The sequence below is a fragment of the Hemicordylus capensis genome, chromosome 2 (genome assembly GCF_027244095.1).
Source record: "Hemicordylus capensis ecotype Gifberg chromosome 2, rHemCap1.1.pri, whole genome shotgun sequence".
In the NCBI taxonomy this organism is placed as follows: domain Eukaryota; kingdom Metazoa; phylum Chordata; class Lepidosauria; order Squamata; family Cordylidae; genus Hemicordylus; species Hemicordylus capensis.
Genome location: NC_069658.1, coordinates 221,267,216 through 221,283,979, shown reverse-complemented (window position 1 = coordinate 221,283,979; position 16,764 = coordinate 221,267,216). Strand labels below are relative to the sequence as shown.

The 16,764-nt window shown below is 45.8% G+C and overlaps 1 protein-coding gene across 2 annotated transcripts in view; it reads right to left on the bottom strand.

The window, feature by feature from the left end:
* The window catches only part of ATCAY (ATCAY kinesin light chain interacting caytaxin), a 77,015-nt gene that overhangs the window by 20,297 nt on the left and 39,954 nt on the right, over positions 1-16,764 (bottom strand). The window contains exons 7-8 of one of the 2 annotated variants that reach the window (XM_053296503.1): positions 7,627-7,758; positions 912-998 (exon numbers count right to left, since the gene is read on the bottom strand). In XM_053296503.1, the coding sequence (XP_053152478.1) occupies positions 912-998; positions 7,627-7,758 (219 nt within the window). The remainder of the gene's footprint in view (positions 1-911; positions 999-7,626; positions 7,759-16,764) is intronic. The other variant, XM_053296504.1, reaches the window with a different exon arrangement.

Sequence of the window (16,764 nt, the reverse complement as noted above, 5' to 3'; positions counted from 1 at the left end):
AAGGAATACAATTGCAAAAGAACTGCCCAGGCAAGCTGAGTAACCATTGTGCAGGCAGAAGTGCATTTAAATGAGTTGGACTCAGCTTTGTGGGGCCGAACAGGAAGCATTTGGATCCTTTAATGTGGGATAGGGGAGGGTGGCACTGCTTCCAACATGCAGGGTTGAGGTAGGCTTGTGGGGCAGTTACCCCCTTTGGGGGTGGGGAAGCCAGGAGCATTGGCAGGGGGAAAGGGGCCACCATGTGGAGGGGGCATTGGCAGTTGTGCACATGCAGCAACCCCTAAGAGCTGCCCAGCCAAGGCCTGGGGGCTTCCGCTTTGTCTCCAGTTCTGAGGGCTCTAATTCCCTGGAGGAGAAATAGGAGTGTGGTTGCTGTTTGCTAAAGCTTGATGGCCATTAAATAATGTTTCTTTTCAAGATAGATCAAAATAGCATTAACAGCTGTTTTTTAGGCCAGTCGCTCCATCTCAGCCTAATCTGCCTCACAGGAGGGTTATGGGGATAAAATGGAGAGGGAGGGGCATGTTTGCAACGCATCCAATGCAGGACTGCTTGGGGCAGCTCACAAAAGTAATACATCTCAATAAAACGAGGTAGTGCAACATATACTCTTAGTAAAAAAACCACCCCAAACCCGAACTCATTTAATACTAAGTTTAAAAACCCACCAGATACAAATTGCAGGTCAAAACACTAAGACGCCTCTCTAAAAAGAAGGGTCTTCAAATTGTTTTAAAAACCCAGAGAGAGGAAGTATGGTGAAGCTCCACTGGGAGAGCATTCCAAAGCTGCAACTGAAAGGGCCCTGTCTCTAGCCCCCGCCAACCAAATTTTGGGTCAGTGGCGAGGCCATGAGCAGGGCCAATGTGGCAGAAATTGGTCCTCCCTCTTTCCAGTTCTCTCCTTACCTGATGAATGGCCTTGATATAGCCAGCACTGTCCTAATGAACCAGGAAGGGTGAACGATTATCAGTGCTTTCAGGTTTTTCCGTAATCTGTGTGGAAGTCAAGGTAATGCAAGAGCAGGTCAGAGCAGCTTCCTGGAGTCATAATGGTAATTCTATACCAGCTCCAAACCTTGATCTCAACCAAATGCCCTATTAAGTTATCTTTAGATTATGCACTTTGTGTGTGTGTGTCTTTCATAATGCTACTTAGGGCGTGATCTAGCCAAAAAGCCATTTACTTTGGAGCTACAGACTTAACTCTTCCAATGCAATTAATTAATGGATCTTAAAAGGTATACCAATGTAGCACTTTCCTTGTGATCAAAAAGGCTTCCTGTTCATTATCTTAGCCTTACAGCAGCCATGCCAACCCTGTCCTTGCAGACAAGGCTACTGCAGTGTCCTGAATCCTAGAGGACTCTGTGGGGAGCATGCAAACCAACCAACCAATCTTTATTAATACAGTCACAGACCAGCAAATAACCTCAGTAGGGTTAAAGAAAAGAGAAGTAGACATAACACAGTAGCACCGGTAATACTGTATCCAACGGTAACCCCCTATACAGAGTAAATTCAAGCCCACTTATCTGAGTTCGCTATGCAGGAACTATTGTTTGTTGCCGGATTTTACTGGCAATCAATCAGAACTTGGTGACATTTTGGAATGTTTCATCTTTCTAGTCTGACAGCAAAAGACTTGGATAAAAGAAATCCGAGTGACCTGGAAAATTGGTTAAAAGCGGGGAGATATAAAGCTGGCGAGAATCCCTATATAGTTCACAGTAGAGTAAAACATGAACTGTAGTTTCAATATCTCCGTGGTGCGCAGGGGCAGAGTCTTTGAGCATATGGGATTTTCTTACATTTTCCTTCTAGCAGCACTGTGGTAGATAACACGTTAGAACCGGCTAGTGTAAACATCCTGTAATATTGGGAGATTGTGATTTGGGATAAAAATCCAGCAGGATTAAAACTGAATTGTTGACTTCCAAAAAAAATACCCTTGGGGATCAAAGATTATTCTATTTGTGTGTCCATGTCAGCAGCATGCTGTTTAAGGGCTGCTTTAGCTTGGGCATATCCCATTCTTAATAAGGACTCCGAGTTGTGGCCACATATCACAAATACATAATATTGAGCACAGATGTTATATGTGAACACAAAACTAGGTTCAACCATAATTTGGTTTAATTCGTCCAAACTTTTCTCAAAGTGAGAAAAACCAAAGTGGTTGTTTGCAAAGGCTTGCCCTTGGCTGAACTATCCACAATCCAAGTTGTGTGTTTATATATAAATAAGCCTTCCCCCGGCAGCATATCTAACACAATTGGAAGTCTCAAAGCACAGGAGGGCCTTCACCTTGGCATGTTACCACACCCTCCCCTCAGCCATGTTTGAAGGTTGTTACAGAAAAGGAGCATTGGTTACTTACTGTGAAGGCTTCTTCTAGCTGCTGTTGTGGAAGACCTCTCCTGTGGGTTATCATCCTGTGCTTACTCCAGAGAGGCAGGATTTATGCAAATTAAGTAAGAAGCCTATAAAAGCCCAGGGAGGATAGCCCCTCCCAGTTTAGGTTATCAAGCTACGCTTCTAGTCAGAAAAGGAACAAGAAACAGTAAAGTCATCGCCCAGTAGTCACGATGCCACGGGTGGGTCGAAATGTCTTCCACAACAGCAGCTAGAAGAAGCCTTTGTGGTAAGTAAACAATGCTCCTTTCTCAGCTGCTGTGGGAAGACATCTCCTGTGGGACATACCACAGCGAAAGACCTCGGGAGGGGGAATCTGGATTATTGGAGAGGAAGAACATGCTGGAGAACACGCCTGCCAAATGCAGCTTGAGAGGAGTGCATCAGGTCAATTTTATAATGTTTGGTGAAGGTCGATGGTGAGGACCATGTTGCTGCCCTGCAAATTTCTTCCAAAGGAGCGTTAGTGGAGAACACTGCGGAGGTGGCTGCTCCTCTGGTAGAGTGTGCAGTAATCTTGAGAGGTGTTGGGAGGTGTTAAATCTCATAGGCCAATGAAATATAGGCCTTGATCCAGCGAGCGAGGGTGGCAGAGGAGACCCATTGTCCCATGGTAGCCGGCAGGAAGGATACGAAGAGAGAATCTGTAGACTGGAAGTGAGCAGTTCTAGAGAGCTAAGTCTTGAGGCAGCGTCTAACATCCAATTTGTGCCAGTCCCTTTCCCTTGGATGGGATGGATTAGGGCAAAAGGATGGCAATATTAGGTTTTGAGACCTATGGAATAGAGATGCCACTTTGGGTAGCACTGTGGGATCTGGAATCAACGTCACCAAGTCTGTGGAGAAGTTACAGAACTTGGGGTGTGCTGAGAGGGACCTGAGTTCTGAAATCCTTCTGGTGGAAGTAATGGCCATGAGGAACACTAGTTTCATGGACAAGATGTGTAGAGGTATAGAATGGATGGGCTCAAATGGAGGACTCTGAGCACTTTATGGAGGACCTGTAAAGCAAACCATGTACCACCGGAGAAGACAATGTAGCTCCCCGCAAAAATCTCCATAGTTGGGGATGTAAAGAGATGGCTTTCCCTTTAGATTTAGACAGAAGAGACGAGAGTGCAGCTGTGTGCCTTTTGATGGAGTTGGTGCTGAGACCTTTGTCCAGGCTGTCTTGTAAGAAAGAGAGACGCTCAGATAGGGAACAAGTGATCGGAGCCAGGTTCTTTGTTCCACACCAATGCAGAAAGGCTCTCCATGTGGTCTGGTAGACACAGTTGGTAGAGTCTCTACGAGAAGCCAGCAAAGTGTTCAGGACACGCTGATCATAGCCCTGGTGACTGGGGACGTTTCGCTCAGTCGCCAGGAGGCAAGCCTGAACCAGCCAGGGTCGTGGTGAAGAATCTGTCCCTAGCTGAGTAAGTCTTCTGAGATTGGCAGAAAGAAGGGGCCATCTTCTGCAAGGTATTGGATTTCAGCAAACCATGGGTGCCGAGGCCAGAACGGTGCTACTACGATGATTCATGCTCCCAGTAGGCGAATGCGACATAGAAGCCTGCTCAGTAAGGACACTGGAGGAAAGGCGTAGAGTAGGCCTGGCAGCCAGCAAGCTGACATGACATCTATGTTCTCTGCGAGGTGACACAGGAATCAGGAGACAAACCTCGGGAGTTGGCTGTTGCGGCTGAATGCAAACAGGTCCAGTTCTGGAAGATGTAGTTTCCTGGTGAGCATTCTGAAGACTCGGGGGTTGAGTCTCCATTCAGCTGGATGCAAGTCCTGTCTGCTCAACCAGTCGGCCTGCACATTCAAGGAGCCACTGACATGGTGGGCCAATAGAGAGGCCAGGTGATGTTCCACCCATTCTAGCAAGAGAGTAACTTCCTGATGGAGCGACCAGGACCTGGTCGCCCCCCCGCCCCCACCGTCTGTTTATATGGACTTTGGCCGTCATATTGTCCGTTCGCACTAGAATCTCTTCTGCTTAAAGGAGGGCTGAAGGCTAGTTGGGCTAATTGAATGGCTCTCAATTTGAGCAAGTTCATGCTGTGTTTCCTGTCTTCTGGGGACCACTTGCCCCTTGAACTGTATTGGAGAGGCAGTGGGCTCCCCAGCTGTGAAGGCTGGCGTTGGTTGTCAGGATAACTCTGGGGGGATCCAGGAATGGTTTCCCCTTGTTTAGAGTGTACAGTTCCTGCCACCAGCGGAAGGAGTCCTTGAGATGTTGAGGTAAGAGGACCTGTCTGGTGCATTTGTTCACTATGTCGTCCTGGAATGGAAGTAGAAACCATTGTAGAGGACAGAGGTGGAAGCGTGCCCATGGAACAGCTTCTAGAGTTGATACTATCAAGCCCAGCTGTTGGGCTAGGTCCATGATCGGAGCTTTTGGACTGGATAGGAGTCTTTGTAGTAATTTCTGGAGCTTTAGTTTCTGCTCTTCTGGAAGAAAAAACTTGTCTTTTGAGGTGTCGATGGTGACCCCTAGATGTTGAAGATGGGAGGTCGGGTGGAGATGACTCTTGTGGCTGTTGATAGTGAGCATCTAACTCTCTGAGAGTGACCTTGACATCCCGATCTGCATCCTCCCTTGATTGGATGAGCAAATCATTGAGATAAAATAAGAGTTGAACCCTTTGGAGTCGGATATGTGCCTCTAGAGGGGCCATGACTTTCGTGAATATCCGAGGTGCTGACGAAGGGCAGGGCCATGTATTGAAAGTGTTGCCCTTGGCAAAAGAAGTGAAGGAAGCGCCTGGAGCGTGGATGAATTAGCAAGTGGAGGTAGGCCTCTGTCAAGTCGATTGAAGATAGGAGATCTCCGTGTTGTAGGTTCTCTGCGATAGAGCACAATGTTTCCATTCGGAACTTTCTTTGGCAGACCCATTTGTTTAGGTATTTAAGATCTAGCACCGCTCTGAAAGTACCGTCCCTTTGGGGTATGGTAAATAATATGGAGTAGATCTCCTGCTGGAGTTGTGTTTAGGGGAACTGTTTCTATAGCAAAGATGGCCACTAGGTGGCTGATGGCTTGCTGCAGAGCTGTGTGCTTCATAGGAGACCTGGAACGTGGTGTTGGGAGATACCTGTCCCTTGGGAGTGATGTAAGCTCAATCTCGCAGCCGTGAAGCACAGTATCTAGGACCCACCTGTCTGACACGGAGTTCTCCCAAGTATGAAAGAATTGGGAGAGGCAGCCTTTTATGCCGTGACAGTCTTCTGAAGGGGCGTTTCTGATCATTCTTAGGGGCTGAGGTCAGCACCTTCTTTTTATCCTTTGTCTTGATCAGAATGTCTTTTAAGACATTGTCTACAAAAAGTTTGGTCGTGGAAACGTAATGGACGCTAAGTTGGATTGAGATGCCGCGTCGACTGGCCGGTGTTTCAGTCAGAGGGAACGCCTGGCTACCACGTTATTGGCAATGGCTCTGGATCCAAAGTGCATGGAATCTAAAGTAGCATCCGCTATGAACGCTTGGGCTTTGGAGGGTTTTAAGGCAAGTTGTCTGAGCCTGGCTGGTTCTGGAGGAGGCGACTGCAACAGTTTGTCTGTCCACAAGAGAGAGGCTCTGGAGATGATAGAGGCAGCAATAGAGGCTCGAATTGTTGTTCTTTTTAAAGATAGAATAAATGGAAATAAAAGGCTTAGAAGCAGGATAAAGTAAAGAATATCCAAGAAAAAGGGGAGTAGCGAGATTTAGACTTGAGCTCTGTCTGCTCTGGAGTTGGCAGGAGCTGGGAAGGGCTATCCTCCCTGGGCTTTTATAGGCTTCTTACTTAATTTGCATAAGTCCTGCCTCTCTGGAGCAAGCACGGGATGATAACCCACAGGAGATGTCTTCCCAAAGCAGCTGAGAAGATTCCACTCTCAGAGCGACAATGGAGCACATCCTCCTTCATTGCTTGTACTACAGAGACATCCACTTCATCCTGCCATTGCTACACAAGTACCCAGGGCATACAAGCCAATTTTACATCTCTTTGCTGCTCTCTGACACTAAGTCCACTATAACATAGCGTTGCCAGGTTCTGTGCGGCAGCATCCAAAATCCGCCAGATGCTGGCATGTAGTGGGTCCTACTAGCTCAGCTTCCAACTTTATAGCATAGTTCCAACGCACTCATCAGCCACTACCATAGGGCACATCATCAAAGACTTGTGCTCCTACAGCCTTACAGCTTTATGGCCCCATACTTTTACTGTTTTATAAACAATATAGTTTTTACAGCTTTTCTGTTTCTACAATTGTATAACTTCATAGTCTAGTATTTACTGTTTTGCTGTTCTATCACTTATGCCTTTTTTGCTTCCTATACCTTTTATGTTTTTATGGCCCCATATTTTTACTGTTTACAGACAATATAGTTTTTACAGCCTGTATATTTCTACAATTTTATCGCTTCATAACTTCTAGTCTAGAATTTGCAGTTTTATCCCTTGTGCATTTTATGCCTATTATGCCTATTATGTATTTTTAAGTCTCTCATTGCTTGAAATAATCCTTATTCTTTATGTTGGTCTATGACCTTGATAAAGTTGGCTGGTTGGCTGATCAAGTGTTTCTTTGCACAATTTTTTTTTTTTGGCCAGGTTTCAATTTTTGTATCAAACTATGCTTTTGGAGAAGATGGGCTTTGTTTTCAAATGGTCACCTGGCTGGTCTTGCAACCTAGTTTGGGAAATTTGCCCAGTGTTTGAGCTTTATTGTAGCATTGGTATTAGAAAGAAACAACACTTTCCTTTTCTCAATAATAGTTCATGGGAAGATCCAGAGGAAGTGGCTTTGGTTTTTGTACTCTATACTAAAAAGCAACCCGGGCTTGCCCGGCCGCTTTGGTCACTCTAGATAACCTTGGGCCGATCGCATGCCCCTGTGGCGGCGGCGACGCATTCGAATGTCTGCCCTATCGACTTTTGATGGTACTTCCTGCGCCTACCATGGTGACCATGGATAATGGGGAATCAGGGTTTGATTCTGGAGAGGGAGCCTGAGAAACAGCTACTTGTGCTATCTCCTTAAAAGATTTCACTGCAGGATTTCAGGGCTTCAGCTTTGTAAAAAGTTGTATATGCTGCAATACTGCCCTCCAAAATGAGTGTTGAGCAAAAATTGCCTTCTTGATCATGAAATGAGACTACACAGACAGGTTTATTTTTATGCTGTTGGCAGATTGTAAAACGTAGTTATGTCTTATGGAATAATTCCTTGCCTTACCTTCTGTCTATCATCTGGTAGCATTTCTTCAGCCAGCCGATCCCTGGCATTCTTCGGCGTGGTGTGGCACCATTCAGGTACACAATCATGTAGTCCTCGGCTACAAGCAACTCCAGGCTACTAATCACATACCTATTGGAATAAAGTGAGAAGCAAAATGGGAGGAGAGGAAAAAGCTGAAATCACAGTGGAATTAATAAAAAATACTGGTTAATTTACATTTTAAAGAATATATTTTATTTAATAGGAAAAGAAAAGGAAATAACATGATTACATTATCATCTCTTGAAATTCCAAAAGTTACATATGACAATCTGGGATTCTGCTTCCATCCTTTGCCAACTTCCTCCATCGCACCAGATATTACAGAAACATATAAGTAATGTGTAAATCAACCCTCAGTATTTAAAAAAAGCCAAATCTTGGGTGTGGATGTTGACCGAGTGATAAATTATAATTTATGAAAGGTTCCCAGGTTAATGCAAAGGTTTCATCTGAGGTATGGAGTACTGCTGTCTGAGTGAATAACTTCCTTCAGGTCTATGGGCACTAGTTAATCTCAAATCTCAAGTGCCTCTGAAATGGCCTATAAGGTTTAATAAAAGTTTATTTATAAACTTCAGATCCAGTACTGCCCAAAGGGCTCCATCTTTTGGGGGAACTGTGAAGAGTATGGAGTACTGCTGTCTGAGTGAATAACATCCTTCAGATCTTGGAGAATGCTTCATGACCCAGGAAGGCAGGTGAAAATGTTGCTGTTTGTATGCTAAGAAGATACATGCCTTGATGCTCTGTATTGGAAATGTTGTTTTTATGGAAGAACCCAAGCAGGTGTCTGCTGTCTGAGTGAATAACTTCATTCAGCTCTACAGACACTCAGTAATCTCTGCTCTGAATCTGACTTTTGGGGGGACTGTGATGTCTGAGTGAATAATTTCCTTCAAGTCTTTGGGCACTAGTAAATCTTAACTAGTCTTTTGGGGGACTGTGAAGAGTATGGAGTACTGCTGTCTGAATGGATAACTTCCTTCAGGTCTTTGGGCACTAGTTAATCTCAGCTAGTCTCTTGGGGGGACTGTGAAGAGTATGGAGTACTGCTGTCTGAATGGATAACTTCCTTCAGGTCTTTGGGCACTAGTTAATCTCAACTAGTCTTCTGGGGGGACTGTGAAGAGTATGGAGTACTGCTGTCTGAGTGAATAAATTCCTTCAGGTCTTTTGGCACTAGTTAATCTCAACTAGTCTTTTGGGGGACTGTGAAGAGAATGGAGTACTGCTGTCTAAGTGAACACCTTTTTCAGATCTTGGGAATGCTCCATGACCCAGGAAGGCAGATGAAAATGTTGCTGTTCGAATGCTAAGAAGATACATGCCTTGATGCTCTGTGTTGTAAATGTTGTTTTTATGGGAGAACCCGAGTAGGTGTCTGCTGTCTGAGTGAAGAACCTCCTTCAAGTCTACGGACACGAAGTAATCTCACCTCTGAATCCGTCTTTTGGGGGGACTGTGAAGAGTATGGAGTACTGCTGTCTGAATGGATAACTTGCTTCAGGTCTTTGGGCACTAGTTAATCTCAGCTAATCTCTTGGGGGGACTGTGAAGAGTATGGAGTACTGCTGTCTGAGTGAATAAATTCCTTCAGGTCTTTTGGCACTAGTTAATCTCAACTAGTGTTTTGGGGGACTGTGAAGAGTATGGAGTACTGCTGTCTGAATGGATAACTTCCTTCAGGTCTTTGGGCACTAGTTAATCTCAACTAGTCTCTTGGGGGGACTGTGAAGAGTATGGAGTACTGCTGTCTGAATGGATAACTTCCTTCAGGTCTTTTGGCACTAGTTAATCTCAACTAGTCTTTTGGGGGACTGTGAAGAGAATGGAGTACTGCTGTCTAAGTGAACACCTTTTTCAGATCTTGGGAATGCTCCATGACCCAGGAAGGCAGATGAAAATGTTGCTGTTCGAATGCTAAGAAGATACATGCCTTGATGCTCTGTGTTGTAAATGTTGTTTTTATGGGAGAACCCGAGTAGGTGTCTGCTGTCTGAGTGAAGAACCTCCTTCAAGTCTACGGACACGAAGTAATCTCACCTCTGAATCCGTCTTTTGGGGGGACTGTGAAGAGTATGGAGTACTGCTGTCTGAATGGATAACTTCCTTCAGGTCTTTGGGCACTAGTTAATCTCAACTAGTCTTTTGGGGGACTGTGAAGAGTATGGAGTACTGCTGTCTGAATGGATAACTTCCTTCAGTTCTTTGGGCACTAGTTAATCTCAACTAGTCTTCTGGGGGGACTGTGAAGAGTATGGAGTACTGTTGTCTGAATGGATAACTTCCTTCAGGTCTTTGGGTACTAGTTAATCTCAACTAGTCTCTTGGGGGGACTGTGAAGAGTATGGAGTACTGCTGTCTGAATGGATAACTTCCTTCAGGTCTTTGGGCATTAGTTAATCTCAACTAGTCTTCTGGGGGGACTGTGAAGAGTATGGAGTACTGCTGTCTGAGTGAATAAATTCCTTCAGGTCTTTTGGCACTAGTTAATCTTAACTAGTCTTTTGGGGGACTGTGAAGAGAATGGAGTACTGCTGTCTGAGTGAACACCTTTTTCAGATCTTGGGGAATGCTCCATGACCCAGGAAGACAGATGAAAATGTTGCTGTTTGAATGCTAAGAAGATACATGCCTTGATGTTCTGTTTTGGAAATGTTGTTTTTATGGTAGAACCTGAGCAGGTGTCAGTTGTCTGAGTGAAAAACCTCCTTCAGGTCTACGGACACGGAGTAATCTCTGCTCTGAATCCGTCTTTTGGGGGGACTGTGAAGAGTACGGAGTACTGCTGTCTGAGTGAATAACTTCCTTCAGGTCTTTGGGCACTAGTTAATCTCAACTAGTCTCTTGGGGGGACTTTGAAGTGTATGGAGTACTGCTGTCTGAGTGAATTACTTCCTTCAGGTCTATTGACACTAGTTAATCTCAACTCTGATATGGCCCATATGGTTTCCCTCCAGATTTTCTTTTTACTAGAAGTTTGTTTATAAACTTTAGATCATGTCCCACCCAAAGGGATCCGTTTTTTGTGGGGGACTTCGAAGAGTATGAAGTAACCTCTCTATAGCCTCTATTTGTCGAAGATGCTGAATGGCCTGTAGTTGGCATATGTGTGTCATCGTGAGATATTGGAGTGGGTAAGAATTCGTTTCCTGGAGGGTGGTATAACTCTATTCTGTAACCTCCTGAGACTATATAGAGCCCTCTTATCTGAGGTTGAAGAATCCCATGCATGCCAGAAGTCCATTTTATGTCCGCCCATCTTTAGTGCTTGAACATCAGGACTGAATGGACTGTTTCCCCTCTTAGTCTCTCTGCAGTGAAAAGCTGGGCAGAATGTCTTGTAGGACTGGCTAAACATATGTGGACTTCTCTTATCTTCCCTTTTAAAGCTGAGGGTTGTGCCTTTCTTTTGTCCTTGGTTTCTACTAAAATATCTTTGAGTGCTTCATCCCCAAAGAGCTTAGAGCTCAGGTAGGGAACCGAAGTGAGGTTGCATTTGGAAATATTATCTACATGCCAGTGCTTTAGCCAGGTGTGTGTTTTTTGGTCATTATGTTAGTGCTTAAAGCCTTGGCAGCAAACCTAACACCATCTAGCATTGCATTGGCCATGAAGTCTGCAGTCCTCTGAATGGAGCCTCAGTAATTTCTGCCTTAGATGAGCAGGGTCCGAAGGAGGATCATTCAGGAGTTCATCATCCCTACATTAGAGGCTCTAGATACTAGTGATGCTGTGGTGTCTGCCCTAATTGCCAGGAGCTCTAGTTTATGTGCCTTGCAGACAGCTGCCTCAGGCTTTTTATCTGTAGGTTCTTTTAAGTGTGAAGTCCCCATCCTTCAGGACCATAGTGCCACTGAGAAGGGCTACAACTGGGGCATCGGTGAGAGGAACCCCAATGAAGTCCAAAACCTCATCAGAGAAGTTATACAGCTTGTTGACTATGGTGATATTAGGTCTCTTACTGATAGCAGGCCTGTCCAGTTCCTGTCTAAAAGCATTGAGGAAACCCTCAGGCATGGGAACCTTGACTGTGGAGAGTTTTGAAGTTAGTACAACCAGATAACCTTTGGATTGAGATTCCTTGGGTTTGATCTGCAAATCATCAAGCCCCAGTACAGAAATAGCCTGTGTGATGAGAAAGTGAAAATCCTCCTGGAGGAAAAGGTGTTGGTTGGCTATAATAGTAGAAGCCTCATCAGAAATGTTTGCCCTCCTCTGACTCTGATAGTTCCGGTCTTGGATCTGGTCATGCGCCAATAGCATCTGTCCCCCCAGGTGGTGCATAGATGTAGGAGATTCATCCTTTGGCAGTTCAGAAGAATGGCAGGGTGAGGGAAGCCTCTTCTTGTTGGTCTTTTTCTTAATAGACTTTAAAAAAATTCCTTGGGTTTGGGGGAGGAAGGTAATGAGGATGAGAAACCTTTCTCTCGCTTCTTGCATTTCTGGTGAGTCTTGCATGTCCGGTGACTCTCATACATTGACTGTTGGACTGATTGTTTTATCCACTTCTGCAAGTCAGAGGTGACCAGCCCCAAAGTGGCTTGCACGGTGCCTGCAGGAGGAGGAGGCATGGAGGGAGGGAGTATTAGTATCTAGTCCCAACCCAACTGCAGGATGTAGAGGCCTCACTGGCCCAGCATCCTCAGTAATTTCCTCTGGAGCATCCTTCTTGCTTTCTGGCCGGTCCTCATTGTCTCCTTCACTGTCCGGCACTTGGTTGAGAGCAGCATCCAGTATATCAGGGGAGCGGGCTGTGGGGAGAAAGGTGGGGAGGTGGTCGGGGAGCACTGCCGCACAGGTGAGAGCATTGGTGGTGTTGGGGAATGCGCCTCCGTCAGAAGTGGGCACTTGATTGATGCAGAGTGCCGGGTGCCTTCTGTCCAGTTTTTCAGCCAACAAGTTTCTCATTTACATAGTCCTGCCTTGTGGAGTATGTGGGTGGGGATAACCCATGATGAGTGACCTCCCACACCAACAAATAATAAAGTGAGAGCAAAGCTTCTCTTGTGTTGGGGTGGGAGGAAAGGTGACATCACAGGTAGTAGCCAATCTCTCTTTCCAGAGCTTAATCCTAGAGAGCAAAAGGGACGTTTGCGTTGGACACAATGAGGATACTTTCACTGAGACCAGACCTCCTGCTCCACAAATGTTATGTCTGTCTTTACCCTACCTACAATATTTAATGGCATGTCATTAATAAAGTCTGCATATTATTAATGGATGCCAAGCCACTGCCATGTGGTGAGTAAAGCATCTGATTGCACATATGTCCAAGGCTGGCAAGGGTACCTGTGCTAAGCTAGACAGGCTTTCAAGATAAAATCTTATTAGACCCTCTTTGTTAGATTTGGGCATTTGCAAATAAATTGGGGCTTCCTTCTGTTGGTTTCCTTTGGGGACTTTGGTCCATCTTCATCATTATGGGTTCATATTTGTCTCTGTTTATTAGAAGGACTAGGAACCCTTGCGGAAAACTGAAATTGGAGTTATTCATTACTTTAACTGGATACTATGGACCACTGTAAGAAAGAAAATGAGGTATGAAGAGCTGGATGAAGCAGTGAACTAGGTAGGATGCTAGAGCCACATCCATTGGAGGAGGGGAAACTATTGACTCCCCCTCCTCTGTCTTTGAATTGCCCATACACTTGGTAACTTACAATTTCAATCATGAAGCCTAGAAAGGAACATTGGTAGTCTTACTGTGAAGGTTCTTTCTTCCCATTATGAAGTACAGGCCTACCCTGACCTTCTCCCTGATATACTCCTTTCTTCCCAGTGTTCAGAGGATATCCCTTTAAATGGGTTGTCATGCCCACTTGCTCCCAGACAGGATCTCATGTTCCCTTCAGGCTCTCAAGTTGCCTCTGGGCTAGGACCACCCAGTTTTGTGAAGGTCTTGCGATGATGCTAACAGAAAATGAGAGACCCCAGCAGGATAGAACTATAAACACATCAGAAATTAGTGTGAAGTAAGATAAACATATTAAAGGTAGAATGCAAACAGCATACCACAGCAATATAACGTGACCTGCAGAGATCACAGGGAACATGCATGAAGTAACTCAGGAGATAAGCCTGTTAGTATATTGCAGGGCATGGCACATAGGGTCGGTGGCTGAGTGCCAATCAAGCTGAAATATGAAGAAAAGAAAAGAGGACAATCACCCACAACACGAGTGGGTTGGATACCCTCCAAACACAGGGAAGAAAGGGCCTTCATGGTAAGACTACCAATGTTCCTTTCTCTCTCAGTATAGGAAGGTATCCCTTTAAGTGGGACATACCAAAGCAACAGTCTACAGATGGACAGCATTGTTAGACAGTATAGTCTGAGGGAAAGCTAGCAAGAGACCACCTGCTGGAGCACCGTTCTCCTGAATGCAGCTTAAGAAGATTGGTATACTGACAGCTTGCAGTCGTGAATGAAGGGAAACTATGAAGTCCAGGTGGATGCTTTGCAGATCTCTTCAATCGGAGTGTTGGCAGAGAATGCTCTTGAGGTAGCCACATTCCCAGTGGAGTGTATGGTTATTTTAAGCAGAGGAGGAAGATGTAGTGCTTCATAGGCTAATGTTATGCAGGCCTTTATTCATCTGGCCAGGCTTTCCTTGGCTGGCTTGGATCCAAATGAAACCAGTTGGAGTGTCATGAAGAGGGCTCCTGTCCTGCGTATATCTTTGGTTTGTCTGATGTAGATTTTCAGGGCTCTTCGCACATCCAATTTGTGCCATAGAACCTCCTTTAGATGGACTGGTGCAGGACGAAGAATAGTAGTATGATATCTTGATTCCTGTGGAAAGCTGAACTAACCTTGGGTTGGAATGATGGGTCTGGTATGAGGACCACAGAGTCCAGCTGAAAAATACAGAGATGTTTCCTGATGGATAATGCACCTAACTCAGACACTCTCGTGGCTGAAGTGATCCAAATGAAGCCAGTTGGAATGTCATGAACAGGGCGTCCGTCCTGCGTATATCTTTGGTTCGTCTGATGTAGATTTTCAGGGCTCTTCGCACATCCAATTTGTGCCATAGAACCTCCTTTGGATGGACTGGTGCAGGACAAAGGATAGTAGTATGATATCTTGATTCCTGTGGAAAGCTGAATTAACCTTGGGTTGGAATGATGGGTCTGGTTTGAGGACCACAGAGTCCAGCTGAAAAATACAGAGATGTTTCTTGATAGATAATGCACCTAACTCAGACACTCTCCTGGCTGAAGTGATAGTAACTAAGAAAATAACTTTGTATGTTAGTACAAAGCCAGTAGTTTGAGACAGTGTCTCAAAGGGGGGGGGCTGACTCAGTGTGTTTAGGACCTTGTCAAGGCACCAGGTAGGAAATCTATGTGTAACTGGAGGGTCAAGGTTGGTAGCACCCCATAGAAAGGGTCTGACATCCATTTGCTGGACAGAGATTTCTTGGCCTGTGGTCGGAGGACAGATGGCAGAGCTGGTGCCTGCCTCCATAAGGTTGCCAGGCGTAGACCCTTATTCAGGCCATCTTGGAGGCATTCCAGAAGGTGTGATACTGAAGCCTTCATTGAGTCGGTTTGCATTTTCATAGCCCATTTGAGAAACAACATCCAAGTTGCGGATGGTGGACTAATGCCTGGAAACGAGAATTGTATCTTGCGTGTGTTTAGAGTAACCTTTTGCCACTAGTAATGCTCTTCCAGTAGCCAGTATCCGCATCCAGTAGATGCGGATGGTGGACTGATGCCTGGAAATGAGAATTGTATCTTGCGTGTGTTTAGAGTAAACCTATGCCACTAGTAATGCTCTTCCAGTAGCCAGATGTGAAGGTGAAACCAGAATGGGTCTGGGTGAAACAGTGGACCTTGAGGGAGGAGGTCTGGTCTGTCTGGAAGCAGCCATGGGGGGCTGGAAGATAGACTGTTGAGATCTGAGAACCAGGGACATCTGGGCCAGAAGGGTGCCCCTAGGGTTAGTTTGGAGTGCTGTAGAAGCTCTGGAGTATGTGCGGTATCAGTGCAATTGGCGGAAAGGCGTATATTAGGCCTCCCGGGGGCCAGAGGGTCACCCCTGCAGCCTTATGGCAGTGGTATCTGCTGAAGAAGGATTCTAGTTGATCGTTGAGTGGTGATGCGCAGAGGTCCGGTATGGGCAGGTCGAAGCAATTGACCATCATCTGAAACACCCAAGGGTGGAGCTGCCATTCTGCTTGGTTTGTTTGGTTATGGCTGAGCCAGTCTGCCTGGGTGTCGTCCAGGCCATGCAGTTGTTCTGCTTGAAGAGAGAGGACATGAAATTCTGCCCATTGGAACAGGCGATCTGTTTCCTTCATGAGGGAGTGGGATCTCGTGCTCCCTTGGTGATTGAGATGTGACTTTGTTGCCACATTGTTTTGGAGAAGGACATGACAGTTACGGGTTTAATGAGAAAAGTGCCGAAGTGCCAACCTGGCTATACTAAGTTCTAGCCAGTTGATACTATGGGATAACCCGTCCAGGGTCCATGTGCCCTGTGTGAACTGGGTCCCACAATGCCCTCCCCGCAATCCTGTTTTGCTGGCATCCATGGTGCACTATTTGCTTGGAGGCCTGAATGGGGGTCGACCAGTCCAGGGCTGGTAAAGACCACCAACGTAGAAAGTGTCATAGTGAGTCCATAAAGGGAACCTGGTAGTATTTGGTGGCCAATATTATTAATTTGATTTGATTTCAAATATGTTGTCAGGACAATATGTTGTCCTGATGAGGCAGGAGGGTCCATTGCAGTGGCCTGGAATGCCACTGTGCCCATAGGATGATATTCAGACAAGAGATAATGGACCCGAGAAGTTGGGCCAGAAGCATGAGGTCTGCAGATGGCTTGTGCGGTAGCTGTGCTATGAATCAGCGCCCCGCCCAGTCAGTTGCCCTCAATCAGGCTCGTGCATGCTGCAAGGGACTGCTGTGTCTCAACTCCCTGACTTCTTGCACCTGCGTGCCCTGAGAGATAACACCGGCAGTGAGAGTTCCTCCTGGGATTTATAACTCTGCTCTGCCTCCTGCACCAAGCCCTCCTCCTGGCCCGTTACAAGTGCCTCCTCCCTCAGATCACAGAGCTGGTCCTCGGGATCCTCA